This window comes from Ictidomys tridecemlineatus, chromosome 8, assembly GCF_052094955.1.
Source record: "Ictidomys tridecemlineatus isolate mIctTri1 chromosome 8, mIctTri1.hap1, whole genome shotgun sequence".
Lineage (NCBI taxonomy): Eukaryota > Metazoa > Chordata > Mammalia > Rodentia > Sciuridae > Ictidomys > Ictidomys tridecemlineatus.
This window is the reverse complement of record NC_135484.1, coordinates 27,204,456-27,224,553: the sequence shown is the minus strand read 5'-3', so window position 1 is coordinate 27,224,553 and position 20,098 is coordinate 27,204,456. Positions and strand designations below refer to the sequence as shown.

Sequence of the window (20,098 nt, the reverse complement as noted above, 5' to 3'; positions counted from 1 at the left end):
GAATAGGAAGGAGGGTAGAATGAAACAGACATTATTACATCATGTACATATATGACTGTATGACTGATGTGATTCTACAACATGTACAATCAGAAAAATGAGAAATTATACCCCATTTATGTTTGATATATCAAAGTGAATAGATGCATTCTACTGTCATGTATAACTAATTAAAACAAATAAAATTTAAAAAATAGAAAAAAATGCAAGCAAATTTTTTTAAAGATTTATTGAAATAATAGCACAATACATTACTAACATGATGAAGAATGTGACAATTGTTATTTTTCAGAATATTTTGTAATTGCCTAACTATGCTTAACTGGTTAGGTATGAAAAAAAGCAAAGCAATTAAAATTAAGATAAAACTTGATGCTACTTGATAACTTTCACAAAACAACCATAATTTTTTTTTCTCAAAAGTCAGCCTTCTTAAATGCTGTTGACCACAAATGATCCCTACTCCACACCCACCCCATTGCTCCTATTTTTTCCCCTCCCTAAGAAGAATAAAAGGCAAAAAAATAGCCAAGTAATAAGCTAAATATAAAAAATAAAATCCACAATTCAAAAACACAAAATTCTTTTTTTTCACTCTCTAAGTCTATGCTCCTGAGCATATGGAAAAGCAATGAAATCAATTCTCTAACTCTTTTTCTTCTATCCCACCCCATGCATTTCTGAATAATTGAAAATCCATTTATTATTGTGACTAATTGTATACAATCAGGAGTACTAGTTATATGGTTTTACAATCACATTTGGCACAATTTTTTATAAGAAATTATTCAAGTGTTCTCTGATCCACACCTCAAGAACTTAGCCCCAAGTGAAGATGACTTTATTGAGCTTTAGGCCACTGGTCTTTAGAGGTGTGGAGGTGTGTGGTTGGAGGACTCTGATTATCCCTATAATCTCCAAAAGTATCCCAAACAAAATGACCACCATCTGTGTGCCTTAGATTCAAGCCAAGCTCTCTCCATGGATTCTAGCGAGTCCCAATCACACTTTTATTCATAAGATCCTCCACCAGCAAGGATGAAGGGGTTTTCAGTAAGACACCCTTTGCCAGGAGAGTTGAGCTGTTATTGTGGTCCAAATGGGGAGGTAAATTTTCTTTTTCTTTTTGAGAAATATTACACTTAATTTTGGGAATAAAGATATATTCTTTGAAGACAATATTAAAACCAAACAAAAACAAAAAAGAAAATCTTAATGTAATTACACGTTAATTGGGGGAAATTATATTGAGTGGACCTCTCTTGATGTTTAGATGTTATTGTTAATAATCTAGATATTAATCCAGAGATCATGAGTATTTTTTTTTCAAAAAACTGTTCTTATATATACAGAACAGGACTTAAAACAAAATTTTGGTCAGTAAGTAGAAATATTTCATAATAGAAAATAAATATAGAAAAAGTATGATTACATCAAATAGAAATGCATAGATAAACATTCGTATAAAAATGTTAAATTGGAATATCTATGTCAAATTAACTGACTCAACAGAGTGAAAAATGATTCTTAAGGATTGTCTCTCAGCCTGTAATTCTATTTTCAAAAAATTCATTCAATACTTTTATTAAATGCCTACTATTCTTTGGTTCTTAGATTTTGTTTTGCTGTTTTAGGAGAATGAAGATCATTTTTCAGGATGTTATAATCAGAAATAAGTTTCTGTATTTCACAGAGCCCTTTATTCTTTACCTTCTTTACATTCTAATTTTTGAAGGGTATCAGTCAAATTTTGTTCACAAGTGAAATATTAAGAAAGAAACAATAGAAAAACAAAATAAGTGTCTGAAATGTAACAGTGAACATTGCTTAAAGAAAACATGGAAAAGACTTTCAAAAAATTCTTAAGCATGAGCCTTCCCATCCTCAGAGAGCTTTTGATTTCCATACTGCGGAGCACTCCATAATCAGTCATGGGGTTCCCACACACCTCTCTTTACTTCTCTGACTTCTTCTGTCTAACAGGGGCAGATATATTTCAGCCACTACACAGTAGCCAGAGTGAGGCGTGAGAGCTTCAATTTCAGCAACACCATTAGTCCCTTCATATACTTGTTGCTCCTATTTTCAAGGGAAAGAAAAAAATCATAAGATAAATGATTTCCAGTGAGTCATGATAAGCTCTACCTGTGCTAAATTCATTTAGCTATCATGGTCACCCTAGTTGATGGGTTGTAGGTTTCCTTCTTAGACACATCCTCTTTCCCCAGAGTCCTGGGCTGCAACTTGGTAAAGGGACTGGTCCAGTGTCCAAGTAGCTTCTACCCGAGACTTCCCTGAGGACTGTTGATGGATTAGCTCGAATATCAGAGTCTCTTTTTCAAGAATTTAAACTGTGAAGTGAGAAGAATAGTTTCCTGTTTCTGGTTGTCCATGAGATTGCTTGTTATCTCCTAGTAAAACTCCTCTGCTTTTGCATTTCAGTGAATTTGAACAGGATTTTTCTTCCTTATAATCAAAGTAATCCTGTCTTAGATGGATCCCCCAAAAGAAACATTCAGTTCATCACTACATCCAAATAAAGGCACCAAATGATGGATTTTCTAATAGCAAAATTGGTACAAATATATTGTGCTGTGAAAAAAAGCTACTCAAGTAAATAAAGCATATAAAACCCACAGAAGGAACATCTGTGGTGGTCAAGTGGAATTAAATATTATCAATACCAGTTTCTAGATGTGCAAGGAAGACCAAGTGGAGACAAGCTGAATGAAAGGGCACATAAGCACGCACATACATATACACACACACACACACACACACACACACACACATACTTGTACACACATGCACACACAGAAATTCAAATGGTTATCCTAGCACTGATTCCTTCTCAATGAAGGTTAAAGTGAGAAAGAACAAGAAAATAAAAGAAAAAATAGAGGAGTGAGTAGCAAAAGACAGGAAAATAATATGGTCAATGTGTTAGTTGTGTGAACAAATTAAAAAGTATTAAACTTATCTGTTCATCCAATCTTACCTTTTTCAGTGAAGTTTTGATTATAAAAACTCGGTATAGTAGGTTGTAGTAATTTTCCATTGATATATTTTTTCCTTTTTGTTCTTTATATGGCAAATGTGGGGCATGGAGTACCACCCATGAAGACCCATTTATTTGGGTTATGTTTACAACTGGAGGATCTATTTTCACTGGAGAAAGAATAGAAATTTCGACAAACCACTTAGAAAATGAAATTTTACATGTGAACACATTATGCATCCTGACAGATCACTATTGCATTCAGAAACCTGGTGGAGGGAACACAACACGACCTGGATATGATTTGATTTATGTCCATAGTACAGTTCTATGGAGTAACTGGTCTTTTTAATAAATGAGATTGGATCAATTTGGAGGGAAAATCTTGTTTCTCTAAACTACTCATTTGCAAAATCAAGTCTGGTTGGATAAAAGCAATAATTCTCAGCAACTACAACCTATAAACCAAATTTGGCCTGTTTGTTTTGGTACATAAAGTTTCATTGGACCATAACCAAATCTATTCATTCTCAAATTGTCTATAGTTACTTTTGCACCACAATGAAAAGCTGAGTAGTTGCAATACAGACACACATGGCTCACAAAACCTAAGGTATTTCCTATTGGATCTTTTATAGAAAATGTTTGGTGACATTTGCTAACATAGGAGAATATTTTTATTCTTTGGGGAAAGGTGGGCCCCTAAAATACTAATGACAAAGGAAATTAGTGATGAATTGGATTACACTAAGAACTTCTGTTTATTAAAATATACTGTTAAAATGATGAAAAAATTCAAATATAAACATATTTTCAAAATGACCATGTTACCAAAAGCACTTTACAGATTTAATGCAATTCCAATCAAATTACCAATGACATTCCTCATAGAAATAGAAAAAGAAGTCATGAAATTCATCTGGACAAATAAGAGACCCAGAATAGCTAAAGCAATCCTTAGCAAGAAGAGTAAAGTAGGCAGCAGCATCACTATACCATGACTCAAACTATACTACAGAGCAATAGTAACAAAAACAACATGGTATTGGCATTAAATAGACTTGTAACCAATGGTACAGAATAGAGGACACAGAGACATAAACCCACATAACTTTAGTTATCTTATACTAGACAAAGGTGCCAAAAAACATACATTGGAGAAAAGATAGCCTCTTCAACAAGTGGTGCTGGGAAAACTGGAGATCCATATTGCAACAGAATGAAATTGAATCCCTATCTCTCACAAAGCACAAAACTCAACTCAAAATAGATCAATGACCTAGGAATTAAACCAGAGATTCTGTGACTAATAGAAGAAAAAGAGGCCCTAATCTCCATCATGTGAGATTAGGCCCCAACTTCCTTAATAAGACTCCTTTAGCGTAAGAATTAAAATTAAAAATCAATAAATGGGATGGATTCAAACTAAAAAGTTTCTTTTCAGCAAAAGAAATAACCTGTGAGGTGAATAGAGAGCCTACATTTGGGGGGCAATTTTACCACACACACATCAGATAGAGCACTATTTCTAGGGTGTATAAAGAACTTAAAAATCTTACCTCCAAAAAAACAAATAACCCAATCAATAAATGGGCCAAGGAACAGAACATACACTTTTCAGAAGATGATATGTGATCAGTCAACAAATATATGAAAAAAATGTTGAACATCTCTAGCAATTAGAGAAATGCAAAACTATTCTAAGATTTCATCTCATGCCAGTCAGAATGGCAGCTATCAAGAATACAGACAACAATAAATGTTGACAACGATGTAGGGGAAAAGGTACACCATATACTGCTGGTGGGACTGCAAATTGCTGCAACCAATTTGGAAAACAGTATGGAGATTCCTTTGAAAATTGAGAATGAAACCACCATTTGACCCAGCTATCCCACTCCTAGTTTTATACCCAAAGGAATTAAATCAGCATACTATAGTCATGTGGCCATGTCAAGGTTTATAGCAGCTCAATTCACAATAGCTGAACTGTGGAAGCAAACAAGATGCCCTTCAATAGATGAATGGATAAAGAAACTGTGGCATATCTCACAATGGAATATTACTCAGCATTAAAAGAGAATAAAATCATGGCATTTTCAGGTAAATGGATGGAGTTGGAGAATGTAATGCTAAGAGAAGTTAACCAATCCCAAAAAACCAAATGCCAAATGTTTCCTCTGATATAAGGATGCTGATTCATAATGGGGTTTGGGCAGGGAGCATGGGTAGATTAGACAAAAAAGGGAAGAAAGGGGAAGGGACGGGATATGGGAGTAGGAAAGATGGTGGAATGAGATGGACATCATTACCCTAAGTACATGTATGAAGACATAAATGGTGTGACTCTACTTTCTATACAACTAGAGATATGAAAAATTGTGCTCTATATGTGTAATATGAATTGTAATGCATTATGTTATCATAAATAACAAATTAGAATAAAAAAATTTTAAAAAAGAATTAAAAAATAAACATTTTATATAAGATATATATTATATATAAATATATATGAATATATATTCATATAAGTATGAAATATTTTGTTATACACACACACACTTACTATAAATATATAAATATATGTATTTGCTATGCTTCCTCCTGCCAAAGGGTCTTTATAAATACTGCTCCATTTGTCTGGAATGCTCTACTCAACCGTTTGTCTGATTAACTCTATTTCTCTTTAGATATTATCTCAAGTGTCACTTCTCAGAGATGCTTTTCCTGATATCCCTGACCAAGTCCCTCCTTGTCTAGACTTTCAGGACACTGTACATCATTCCCTTGCACCATCTGCCACAGTTATTGTTTCATGGATGCATGATTATTTTGTTAATATTTGTCATCCTCATTAAACAGAAAGCTCTAGAAAGTAAGGGACTTCTCTGTTATGCTGTGCTTGCCATATTTCCTCTGGAACTTAGTAAAATGCCTTAGTAGAATGCCTGGAGTAATTTCAGAATGAACAAAGGCTCACAGTAGTTTACCTCATTACCATATCAGACCTAGTCCAAAAGCCCAAATGCATTTTTTATCTTTATTTACTTATTTGTTTATATGTGGTGCTGAGACTCAAACCCAATGCCTCACACATGCTAGGCAAGCGTTCTACCACTGAGCCACCACCCCAGCCCCAGCCATATGCATTTTTAATTCAATAAATTCTGGGCTCAGATAATATTGAAATTATACTGAGCATCAAATTCTATTTTTAACTTAAGGTTTTTAAAAGTCTTGCTTTGTCTCCAGATAGACAACAGGAATAAAAATCTCAGATAATATTTTGCAGGTCAAAAACAGGACTCCAGTGAGCCAATGCATACAGGTGACTCATGATCTTGTATCACAGGCTCTGCAAACATGTTGCCCTACGATCTGAAAAGCATGTTTCTTAAAAGAGGTTTTTCAGAAAGACTCAGGAGCTGTGGGAGGAGAGGGCCAAGTTGGAGGATGAGGAGAGCCAAGTGGGCAGGGCTCCTCAAGATTGGTTCCTGAGAGAAGCTGCAATTTTAACTGTTTTAACTGACTGAATTTCTTATTCTTTTACCTATTAGGCCCTGGCATAAAAAGACTTTTAAAACCATGTCCAAAACTTTTTTCTTTTCTTTTCTTTTTTTTTTTTTTTAAGAGGGTAGTCACATAGAAAGAAACTAAACCTTTCTTAAGACTATTCAAAATCTCCCCTCATCTCAACCAATGTATTTTATTATTCCTACCTGAATAGCCTAATTGATTAGACTGGAGAAAGCTTTGTTTGATGAGTCATTTGACTGGAACCCATTTCTAGACTTGCACATAGTCATCCAACCACTCTGAAATTCCCCTCAGCTGGTGTAAACCAGCTTCCTCATGCAACCACCTTTTCCTCAACCAGAGAATTGTTGGTTGAGTGCCTTGAGCTTGAATTTCAAGTTCTCCTAAGAAACCATGTACCAGAGACCACATATTGGTTTGCTCAATTCCTGTTTCTCCTGTCTGCTAATTAGAGAGTTGGAAAACAAAATACACAAAACAATAAAACAAACAACACAGCAAAAGAAAGAGATGTTTTCTGAATTCTATTGCATCCAGCATTTTTGACATGACCCAATTAATTTGGATTTAACTGGACATCACACCAGTTAGAAGAGGCCTATGGATGGACCCCTCAGTGCTATTAAACCAAAACTCTTTGTCACCAAGGGATCTCTGAAGTAAAAGCATTTGCTGAGTCATTATAGATGCAGAGTAAAATACAGGGTAAACCATAATGAAAAAAAGATCTGGGTCAATCCTACAACTATTAGTAGCAAGCTTAGGTAGCAGGTAGAAAATATCTGCTAGATCTAAAACTATGGGTATTTTTGTAAACTTAGGGGAAAGGAAAGTACTGTTTAAGTTGAGCCTACATTGGTTATAGGTAAAGGGGTGGGACTATTTGAAGTGGTGATAGCTTTGGGATGGGAGGGCAATCCACAAGAAAAAGTAATTGTTGCTTCTAGAGTTATTGGTGTGAATAGTCCAGAAAGACTACAGGTAACAGGACACTGTGGCCCAAGAGACTGGTTGGTCTTGATGGGAATTGGTTCTAACATACATTGAAGAATGTAATGTTGTTCTTTTCAGTATATGATATTGATTAACTTTTCCTCTTTTCTCTTTCCTTCCATTCTCTGGACCTTTATAATTAAATTTAGGACATCTCAGTAATTTTCTTTTATCAGTATTAAGATCTAGAATGTTAATATTTTGGTGTCCATATGAAAGCAAAGCAAAAAGCACCTACTGACAGGAAGTATTTAAATAAAAGGTCTACATGACTATGGAATTGCAAGGGTCCCATCATAGCCAAAATAATCTTGAGGGTGGGGGAACAAGGTAGGAGGGATCACCCATTTCAATTTCAAAACATAATGCAAAGAAACAGTAATCAGGACAGCATGGTTCTGGAAAAATGATACATTTATAAATCAATGGAATAGAATTGATTCTAGAAATAAACATTTTTCAACTTATTTTCAACAAGGTTGCTGGTATCATTCAAGGGAGTATGCTAGTCTTTCCAGTAAATGATGCTGGGACAACAGAATTGCCATATTAAAAAAATGACATTGAATCCTTACCTCACATCATACTTAAAAAAAAAAACAACTCAAAATGAATCAAAGACTTAGATGTAAGAGGTTAAACTATAAAATTCTTAGAAGGAAATACAAGCTAAACCATAATGATCTTGGATTTGGCAAAGTACTCTCAAGTTTGACACCAAAAGCATAGTGATCAAGAAAAAAAAAAGCTAAATTGTATTTCATCAAATTAGGACTTTTATATTTTAAATGACAGCATCAGGAAAGTGAAAAGAACCTCCAGAATGAAAGAAAATATTTGAAAATCACATATCCAATCAAGGACTGGTATCCAGAATATAAAATGAGCTCTTAGAACACAAAAATAAAAAGACAAATAATCAAATTAAAATTGGGTGAAGGATGTGAATTCATGGTTCTCCAAGGGAGATAGATAAATGGCTAATAAGTATAAGAAAAGTTACTCAACATTCTAAATCACCAGGTTAAAACCACAGGAGATACTTTTTCATACCCTCTAGGATGGCTATAATCAAAACGACATATAGTAAGTATTGCTAAGGACATGGAGGAGTTGGAAACCTCATAACTGCTGATGGGATGAGAACTGGTACAGTCTGCCAGATCCTCAAATGGTCAAATATAGTGTTTATCATGAGACCCAGCAATTCCACTCCTACATATATAACCAAAAGAAACAAAAATATATTCCCACATGAAAACTTGCATTCATGAATGTTTACAGCATATTATTCATAACAGCCAAAAGGCAGAAACAAACCAAATGTCCATCAACTGGGAGCAGGTGCATAAATAGTGGGACACCCACATGATGTAGTATCATTTGGCCTACAGGGAATGAAGCATCCATGCATGCTACATCACAAATAAACCTTGAAAACTGGATGCTCACTGAAAGAAGCCAGTCACAAAAGACCACATAGGATTCCACATGGAACAGGAAGCTGTATAGTGCTGGCATGTAGATCAGTTATAGCTTAGAGCTGGGGTGTTGAGGAGATGATAGAGGGGTGATAGCAAGAGGCCATGGTTTTTTTTTTGTTTGTTTGTTTGTTTTTGTGGTGATACAAACGTCCTAAAATCCACTATAGGTTGATGATTATACATATATGTGAATACATTAAAACTAATGAATTTTATATATTATATGGGTAAATTATAAGGTATGTGAATTTTAATCTCAATAAAACTTTTTAAAATACCTAGGAAGGCATAGTGACAGCCTATTTCCCCCAAGTGCCATCATTACTACTCTACGGATTGAAGAACAAGATGTTGTGTGAAGTGGGTGGAGGCCGTACAGTCCTTGGTTTATAGTGGTTTGACTCATAATTTTTTTTGACTTTCCAGTGGGGTGAAAGTGATACAATTTCATCAGAACCTATTCTCCAAATGTTGAATTTTTCTCCTTTTCCATGCTAGTGAAATGCCGAGCAGCCCAGGAGCTGTGCTTCCCATTCAGCCCTGTGACCACGAGGGGAAACAAACTAGGGATCCATGGTGGGCTGTACTGATAAGCCATTGTTAGGTTAGGGGCAATAAATGCAGTTTTATGATATTTTCAATGTACAGAGGGTTTATCTACCACCTGTTGAAGAGCATCTGTATATAAACTCAACGATATGAACTTCTCAAAAAGGTTGTGATGATCCCGCTGAGTATACAGCTTCCTAATAAAGACCAGTGCTGAACAGAGACACACTCTGGCGGCTGTTATCTGCCACCTGGTTGTAAGCAGACTTTTATTTACTTATTTATTATGTTCTGTTCCCACTGGAAGGGGATAAGAGGCATTGGAATAGACACTTCTAGTGTAATAGTCTTTATTTCAGTTTTTCTTTACTTCTTTAATGCTTTTTATCAGAAGATTCCTCTCTACCACAGCATGCCCATGGATGTAGTGAACACCTTAGTCATGACCATATCCCCCCACAATACATTGCTTAAGACAAAGAAATCCTTAATATGGAAGAAGTGAACCAAAGTCTCATACCCACAATAATATTTGGCCTTACCATATATTCCACCACTCAGAAATTCCTGACTTTACAGGAAGCTGAAATGGACACCTGAATACTCAGTTTGAAAGACACCTTGTAAGGTGGTATTTGAATTGATATAAGCTCTAAGCCTGTGAGCAAAATAAGGTGCTATGTCTTTCTGATCTAGGATACAAAAGTGGAAGTGAGAGGGGCATATAGTGAACAAACCATAAACTTTTTGTTTCCTGTAGGCTTGACCTTTAATTCTTGTGGTTTATAACAAGAATAATTTCAAGACCTGGAAGCAAAGGCTGCCTCCCAACCATTTGAAGCTTCTTGTGCTATTCAGCCAATGAAAGGAAAATAAGGTTCTTGCATTGTCTGATTGATTCTGATGATCAAAGGAAACAGAGTTGATCTGAGCACAACGGGGTCAGGTCATGCCTGGCATCCTCTGGAGGGCCTCTCAGGGCTTTAATATTTGGTGATAAAACTAATGTAAGATTATGTCAGTTAGCTAACACCAGAAAGACTGAAAGAACTCCTTATTGTGAAAAAGCAAGTGCACATTGAGTTAATAATGTGAAAAGAAAATATCAACTACAGCTTCATGACTCTTTGCAACTGTGAGAATTGTGCTAAATGCCTGCATTTTCTTTCCTGGTTTGTTACATAGACAATACTTGTACATAAAGAGTTTTAGTTTTTCTCCCTCCCTTTCCACTAACATTTTATACAAGGTCTGTTGGTAATGGCTTATTTTATATTTTACATCTTAGACTATACTATATCATTCTGTGATTATGATTAAGCTAAAAGAGAAATAAACATCACCCAGAAGTGTATTCCTAGAGAGCGCTTTTGTCTCTCCTTTGGGGGAGGTGTCTAAAAAATCTGTTTCCTCAAAATAAAATTCTTCTCCTGTAGGCATTTTCAGGAACTTAACTCTCTTATTTGGGGAAGTGTTGGACAATATGGCTTCTTTTCTGCTCTCTAAAAATACTTTTTCAACAGAAGCATCAATCTGGCAATGTGTGAGAGGGAAGGCTCTATAGTCAGAGGCAACAGGGTTTGAATCCTGATTCTGCTAATCCACACTGGGAAACTTGAGCAAGGACTGAGCCTGGTTTCCTGGTCTGTGGGATCAGAGTAATAGAAGATATCCCTAGATAGTTCAGAGAACATGATTAAATAAGACCAGGGCTAGACCTCCACCTAGCAGAACCTGGCCAAGCCTTGGAGGCTGTTCAAGGGCAAAAGAGCAGAGGCAAAGAAAGTGCATGGGAAGAACTCACTTTCCCACCAAGGAAAGAAGCGCGGTGACAAGCTCCAGTCGGAGTAGCGCCCAGCAGAGGCCATCCTCACCCTTGCGTAGTAAGGTTCCTGCAGATTTGAGGTTTCATTGGTAAGGTCACAAAAGAGTTCTGGAGTCCCCCAGCAGTCCTCTTTATTTTGCCATTGTCTCTGGCCATACCTGGAGAGAGGAAAAGAGCAAGATCCGCATTTCTTTTCTTCATTAAAGGAATCTTCAGGGTTTTTTTTTTCCAGTGTATTAATTTTTTAGAAAGCTTGAAACCTGCCCTCTAATATTAGTACCATTGTGAACACTTACAGCTATCTTTAAGAATTTTTAAAAATATTTGTTAGTTGTAGATGGATATAAAAATAAATAAATAAATAAAGGTTTTTATATGGTGCTGAGGATCAAACCCAGTACCCCACACATGTTAGGCAAGCCCTCCACCACTGAGCCACATCCCCAGCCCCAAAAATGTTTTAAAAATTCTTGTTAAGTGCTAGCTTGGTGAAAGACGAATTCAACCTTGACAAGTTCTGTATCACTAAGGCAAGTGTGTGTGTATAAATACTGAGCAGTATTCTGATGTATGGATAAACTTCCATTTTTAAGTAGTCATCCTCCACGTCGGTAATGCTTCTGAGGTTTTAAGTATGTGGCTTTTCTTCCTCTTCTCATCAGCTTGCTAGTGAGTAACACAGCTGAGCCTGAGAAGTTGATGCACTTAGATGATGCTTACTGAATGCACATAACTTATATCTTTATTGACAATAGAATGGAAACAGTAGTGAGGGCTCCATGGTGAGCCCTGTGAGTATCGGTTGGAGAGATAGAGGCTCCTGTACAAAAGGGTGGTAAGGCCAAGAAGCAAACAGGTTGGCTCAGCCTGAGGCCAGGGGATGGGTAGGCTTTACATCCTTATCAGTCACAAATCTCCTCAAGAGGTGATGGTGGGGGAACAGAGCAGAAAGTGGAAGCTAGAGAGAAGCCTCCCCAAAATATTTGTTGAAGGACTTGGAATCTTAACTTTCTAGCTATATAATGAGGAATATTGCTGTTCTTTCTCTTCCTAATCTATACAATAACAGCAGTCTCATTACAGTAGGATTAAAACAGAACCAACATATGGAGCACAATTTGATATTTTTTAAATTGTTGTTTATTGATGAGACCTTGTGTTTGGTAGCTGAAGTTAGGTGTCAAGACCTCTTTTTTAATATAATATCTCATTTTTGCCACATCCCAAATGACACAGATATTAACAGTAGACCCACATAAATTGAATGCAACAAAAGTGAAAGTTTTCCAAATTATAAATCTGCATTGTGCTGTTGAAAATAGCACAATTAATTAATAGAGATTAATTCTATTTATAGCACAATTCCTATGGAGTCAGGAATGGATCCAGGTATTCTGAGTTCTGAAATTTATATAAGCTTGGGAGCCCTCTTAAAGACAAAAGAATCACAGACTAAAAATTCTTCCATGAGGACTTGAAATTTAATCTTCATTAGCTTCATGGTAAAAATAAATAAATACATAAATAAAAGTACCAATTTCTAGTTTCTATATGCTGGAATTTTTTTACATCCTCAATTGTGCATAGATGTAATTATTTTTTGTAGTGGAGAATCTTCTATTGTAATGATTTTTACATCTTACAATTACTACACAAAGTATTTAGAGAAAATCAGGAGCAATTAAACACCAAGAAACTTCTGGGGATATTTTTTCTGGAATTAATTAATAGGAAAAATCTGTTCTAGGACTTATCCCATATTGGAAAACACAGATGTATTTATGGAATAAGAATTGCTACCTTGATTCATGTCTACATCTGATTTTTTGAATTTCTGATGAAAAAATGCAAAAGTTAAATTGTGATGACCTTCTGTCTCACACTCAGCCAGCATCTCGAAATGTGTCAAGGGAAGAAGAGCCTCAAAAACCCACAGGGAATACACGGGTGGGAAAGCCTGCCATTTCCAAATCAAGATGGTCTGTTTCTAAATCTTGATCCAAGAAAGGAGTTTATTATCTCTGAGTGTTGGCAAGGATCTTATAAGATTACCTTAAAGATCACAGGGAGAAGAGCATGCGTCAGCCTGTTCCAGTATGTGTTCATGTGTACAAGAGTCATCAATGTTTGAAAAGAATTTTCTAAATAGTGAACCCACTTTTAAAATGGATTTTTAGATTAAGACATATTGTGCACTCATCTTAATGTTTACCACAGGATCATTTCAACTATCAATGGTTTTCCTCGAGTACTGGCCATGTGCTAAACGAGTAACTTTCAACATGCCTTTGACAAATGTCTATTGAGAGCTCACCCTGTGCCAAGCACCTTTGTGGAGTCAAAGTCTCTCGGTGCTGTTTGCTAGGCTGTAGCATCTCCCCTAATGACTGCATGTCATCATGCATTTCAAGTTCCCAGACAGCTTTCAGGAAAGATAAGTCACCCTACCTCTGCTTCTTTTCAACCCCCTGGAAGCCCCTCAGATGAAAGCTTAGATCCTAACACCCCATTGCATTCCAGAACATGCTGTCCCTGTGGCCTTCTCTGCTAGGGGAAGAAGCTCAATTTACTTACATTTTGTATTGCACAAAATAGGTACTGTTGTTGCCAGTAAGTGCCTTCCCACGCTGCCAGTGCAAAATGTTCTGGAAATTTCGGGACTGAAACTGTACCTTCTGAGGCTTCAGAGAATCACGGGCTGGCAGAATTCCTAATAAAAAGAAGGAAAAACACTGAGCATGACTCTGAACACTATTGTTATTAATAGTAGTTTTTACTATAATATCTGCATCAGGGTTCCCTAGTCACACGAAGTGTAGGTGGCCCAGAAATCAACATTTTTGACCCTTCAATGTGATGATTTTGATTCATGATATAGTTTCTTTTCTTCTTTTTAATTTTCAGTTCTGGGGGATAGAACTGGGGGCCTCATGCATACCAGGCAAGGTCTCTACTCTCAAGCCCCATGTGAAGTTTCAAAATGATGTGCTCCAGACTATCAAAATGTATGAGATATTCTTCCACCCATTCCCCAAGCTGTAAGGGAAATAAATCTCATTGAAAGATTATGGCCCTTCATTCCTTCCAGATGGAGATGGGATTTAATGACTGGGATGAATGCTCCACACCAAGGCCACATGTTCACCTTGCTAGGAGCCTCTTTCTTCCTCCCTCCACCTCCTCCTTGTGACTGGCATTCAGTGAACATTGAGCTGGCATTCATATGAGCCATCAACTAAAATCAGGCCCTGTGTTCGAAACTTGTTAACTCATTTAATTCCCACAGCCACCAAATGACATAGGTATTTTTATTACAACCTTTTCAGATGGGGAAACTGAGGCCTAAAGCAAGCCCAGCAAGATGCAGAACCAGGGTCATTTTGGTAGCATGAGAATTCCTGGGAAATGAGTTCTTGTTACTAAGGACCAGAGAAATAGTATATGCTAATTCATAGATTTCTGGAAGAGAGAGCTTTGAATTACTTTTATGTATCATTCCTGGACAACTGCACCGTCATGGGAATTTTCTTAAGCCCCTGACACTGAGAGATACTCATGCGTTGACCTGGGATTCCAACGGCCTTGCTCTCAAGTATGTTGTGGTAATAACTCTTGGAGGGTTCTCTGTTAACATCAGTAATGAATTCTCACAAGTTGCTTATGGTCCCTATTCTGTGCCAGGCACTGCTGTATGGAAATTGGCACATATATTAACTCATTGATCTTCACAATGACCTTCAATCCTCATTCTACTGAGGGGAAAATTGAGGCACAGGTAGTAAATGGCAGAATTGAAATCCAGACTCTGACATTCTGGCTTAGGAGGCCTGGTCTCATCATCACTAAGCAACAGTGTCCCTTCAAGGCAAAAGAAATTTTAAAGAGAGAGAGAGACAGATGCATGCACATTTGTTCCAAATGAAGTTCCTTGTGCCCGCAACAGTGCCTCCTTTTAATAGACACTCCTTAGGTACCTATAGAGTTACTCATGTCGTACATAGAAGATCACCCTGTGTCTGCTCTGACCATTTAATGACTTAAAAAAGCCAAAATCTTTACAAAACCCAGAAAAATATCAGTGTCATCTCTGTCTTTTGATCAGATTCAGATGACAGAGATTGGGCAATTAAGAAGAAATGAATCACTTACCTTCTCCACCAGTCAGGAGGAGACTGACCAGGACACCTAGAAAGCAATGTTTTCGCCTCATGGTCCAAGTGCGACTGGTCTGGCAACAATGTTCCCTTCAATGAGAAGACAACTCAGCTCAAAAGAGGAAATTAACACAAGCAGGCTGACCATCCTTTTTTTCAGGCTGTTTCTTTGAAGCAATTCATTTTGTTACATTGAATTAGCAATACATTTTAAATAAAATGAAATCATGAGAATTCAAGCTGGGTGCAGTGTTGCACCCCTGTAGTCCCAGCAACTGGGGAAGCTGAGGCAGGAGGATGGCAAGTTCAAGGCTAGCCTGGGGAATTTAGTGAGACCTTGTGTTAAAAAACAAACAAAAATCCCCCAAACAAACAAAACCCCAACCAGCCAAACAACAACAGCAACAACAAAAATATACCATACACCAGGCGTTGGGTTTGATTTCCAGTACTGAAAAAAAAAATTAGTAAAAAAGATAATTTGCTATAAGTCACATTTGGTAGAAGCTTGTTTTTGTTGGAGCTTTGCTAGCAGATCCTGAGGGCAGGGGCAGGGACTTTGCAAGTTGCAAGGAAGAGAGGCTGACAGGGACCAGGATTGGGCCAACAAGTTGATTTTGAATAATGTGCTTCCTGATTACAGCTATCAGGGCCTTTGGCAGTTGTTCACAAGGTGGAGTCTTACTGACTCTTTCCATCTTTTTCTTTCTTCTTTTTTTGGTAGCTTCCCAGTTAACCTAACTCCAATGCCTCAGGCCTTCCTGCACTCTTTGGCTTTCCAAAGGGCTTCCTGCTGTTTTATGACTGGTCCCCTCTCCGTGGTGGCCTTAGATCCCCCTAAACTAATGCCACTCCCTTTTCCATTCCCACACTTGAGTTCCAGCAACCTGGATAAAACCTGTCAAACCAAGATGCCCTTGAGAAGTGAGTGTGAATCAGCATGTAGCTCAGTCACTGTGAAATTGCATCAGATCTGTTTCATATCTCCTTCGAATCCGACTGGATTAAGTCATCTGTTATTTGCCCATTGATGCACTGTATTTTTTTTTCTTACCATTTTTCTTTTAGCACACATTTTTAGAGGTACTAAAATTATACTTCCAAACACAAGAAAGTCATGAAGATTTGTTGTTGTTGTTGTTGTTATCAAAAGAGGCTCTTGAGGTCAAAAGAGGAAATGCATCTGGCTTCTTTGTCTTCGAAGGCAATTGGTCTTTTTCAAGTTCTCCATAGAATACCCCCTTCATTGTGGAATACATGGTGCTGGGTCTTACTTGCTCACTCATTCATTCATTTCCATTTAACAAATATTTGTTGCCCTGCCATCAACTAGATACTGTTCCCAGCAGCAGGTAAGACAGACACTGTCCTGCTTTCTGGAAGTTTCTTTTTAGTGGAGGCTGGAGACATGGATGATAAAGAGTTATGTCAGGGATGTTACTCTATTCAATTTTCCTCCTTCACTTTCTTAAGTGAAAGACACCGTTTCAGAGAGTGGCTTGAAAGTCACCTCACCCCAACCTCCATCATAAAGATTAGCCAAGACCAGAGCTTCTGGAAGGGAAGGGGAAGGTGTAGAAGAGCTCAAGGTCAGGGTGAGTGCTGCTGATGGAGAGGGGCAGTCTGTAGAGAAAGCGGAGGACAAAGAAAGGAGCAGAAGGGGAGTTTTCCCATGGGTGGACCCTCTCTGCTATCCCCAATCCTATGACCCAGCACCTTAGGAGAGCAAAGTAGATACTGGGGGCTTGTGACTCTGGCTTTGTGGGGAACCGGGGCCATTGCAGGGATAGCCTTAACCATGACCAGTTTGGGAACAGAGAGCTTGTTAGGGGTTTTTTTCAGAGACCAGTGGACACAGCTATCACCAGTGTCATATAACAAATTCCAGAGTTACTTGGGGACAGCTTTCTGTAACACTTTCTGTAACAGAGCTGCATGGGAAGGTTTGTGGGTAACACCAGGTGTATTATACACACCTTCATGCTGTGCCAAACTTCTGCAATCCAGATCCTTATCTCCCTGTCATTGCTTATAAGGTAACTTGTGCTTTTAAAGAAGAAATGAGCAGCATATCTTATGTTACTTTCTACCTGGTTGGTGTGCCTTGTCTCCTGGCCTGCTTGGCTTCCCCCTTCACTTGCTGATATTGCCCCACTCAGTTCTAGACTTTACATTGACCTTGTTTTTTTTTTAAGTGGGGGCTGATAGTCTGGGTTTCAACTATTGGTGTTCAATATCTTCAATACCAGTGGATCTTATTTTGATGATACCAGATTGCTTTAAGTTCCAGTTAAGAACAAAGGGGAAATACATTACATCCAAGATTTTACATGTAGAGAAGCAGAGAATGAAATTGGGACTTTTAATGAGTTATTGACTTTGTAGAAGAAATAAGAGGAAAAAAAAGAAGGGGGAAGAATGTAGAATATTTAAGAATTGAATTCTCCAAAAGGGTGAGCTTTTGAGCTCTCCAGTTTTAGAAGCCAAACCAGTCCTATCATCCTTACATGGGCTGAATAATATAATAACCTGCATAGAACCCAACATGGCCAACAGTGCCTCAAGATAGATGAAATGAGAAGATCAAGTTCTATTTCCCCACTAATCTGGAAGCAGAAGAATTTGTACAGAATTGTTTCAAATGATATGTTATTTGGTGTGGGTAAAAATAAAATCATAATTAACTTTCTGTTTTGCCTTGCTTCTGGTGTGGAATGCCGGATTCAGACTTCATTCTTGGCTTTCTTCCTGCCTTCCACCCATACCCTGTAGGGAAGAGAGTCCACCTTGACCTTGACAATGGGTTCTTCCATTGTGTTGTGTCTGGAGAGAACTTACCCAAGCCTCTGCCTTGGAGAGACTCCATTTTCTTCTTCCATTCTACTTGTGCCTTCAGCAAACTAACAATTCATCCAAGTAAGGAATCATTATTAGTTATTTCTAGTTGTGACATGGGATTTTATTACTTTTATTATTATTATTATTTAGAAAATATTGCAGTATTAAGAATGAAATGGCATAAAGTCTGAGATTTTCTTTAAAATAACAAAGGGTTGAGAATAGGGGTGGGTGACTGTCCTCAAGCTGATAATTGTTGAAACTGGGTATTAGGTACTTGGAGGTCCACTGTATTTTCTGCTTTTGTATATAATTTTTCATGACAAAGGAAACATTTTAAAAGTTTATCTAAAAGATGCCATCTTTATAAAACTCCTTTGAATAATTTTAATGCCATTTTGATGTCAATAATATTATGTAATAATTATGGGGCTCTGTGTTAAGTTCTTTCCATGCATCATCTTAATCTTCTCAACAAGACTGGGGACTTGGTATTATTATCCTTATATTATGAACGAAGAAGCCAAGACAGAGAGCCTATGAGAACTTGACCAAGCTTCTATAGCAAATGGTCATAAAGTGAGGGATAAAATTTCATCGAGGGCCTGAGGGATAACATAAAATTACTTGTGTGTTATTGTAATATTCATTCTATAAAGGGATAGAATGATGTCCAAGAAGATTTGGCCCTTCATTCCTTTAATTGTTTATTTATGCAACAAAAATGTTTATTGAGAATCTACTGGATGCCAGGCACTGTGCTAGGAATCAGGAGGCAGAAATGAACAATATGGTAGAGCCAACCCATGGAGCTGCCAGGTTGTGGTGGCAAAGGGCCATGTGTTCCTTATTTTCCATCAGGAAAGTGTTTAAGAGTGGGTACCCAGGATGGTGGTATTCACCAATCGAAATCAGATTGACTGAGTTTCTTGTTTCTGTACCAGATCCTTTCCCTCAGTCTGTGATGTGGAAGTATCTGATCATCTTGAATTATAATTAGAATGTCAAACTCAAGGAAAACCTATAGAACCAAAACCACCAACAACGTCATTCCTTTCTTTGTTAGGCCCTCCTAACTCCCCTGAGTAGTGCCTATGACCTTTAACAAGTTCTGCATTCTAGAAATAAGGATTTGCAATTCATAATAGTTTGTGGACTAGAATTTAGAAAAGAAGGAACTTCATTATTCAATCATAGACAATAAGCATAATAAGTTTAATTTCTATAAATTTTTGGACTATGAACACTTACACTTAATAGGCTGAGTCTTCTTGATCTGAAAACCTAAATATAAAATGTTCCAAAATCTAAAACATTTTGAACACTGTCGTGAATTAAAGTAGAAAACTCCATACCTGACTTCAGGTGATGGATCATAGTCAAAATGCAGGGGCACTAATAATGTTATAATACATTTACATTCAGGGAATATATATAAGGCATATGTGAAACATAAATAAATTTTGTGTTTGGACTTGGATCCTATCCCCAAGATATCACATTTTGTATTTTTGAATATTCCAAAACACTTCTGGTCCCAAGTGTTTTGTGATATTTGTAATAGTAATCAACTACTTATTTAAAAATCTCCACTCAAAAGACTTAGAGTTTCATTAAGTTAACCCTTTCTGCTCTTGCTCATAGTTTTCTGGATAAGAGACTATTGATTTTGCATTGATTGTTCTGTCCAATGTCTTTGACCTTGAAAACTCTACTGGTT

General features: G+C 37.2%; 1 protein-coding gene across 1 annotated transcript; it reads right to left on the bottom strand.

The window, feature by feature from the left end:
- Positions 1–214: 214 nt before the first annotated feature.
- Il22ra2 (interleukin 22 receptor subunit alpha 2) lies at positions 215–19,631 on the bottom strand. The gene is made up of 5 exons (XM_005329824.3): positions 15,536–19,631; positions 13,961–14,096; positions 11,366–11,544; positions 2,999–3,168; positions 215–2,079 (listed from the first exon to the last, which is right to left on the bottom strand). Exons 1-5 carry the CDS (start codon positions 15,594–15,596, stop codon positions 1,930–1,932), a joined length of 696 nt encoding a protein of 231 aa, XP_005329881.2. The 5' UTR covers positions 15,597–19,631; the 3' UTR covers positions 215–1,929.
- Positions 19,632–20,098: the final 467 nt, after the last annotated feature.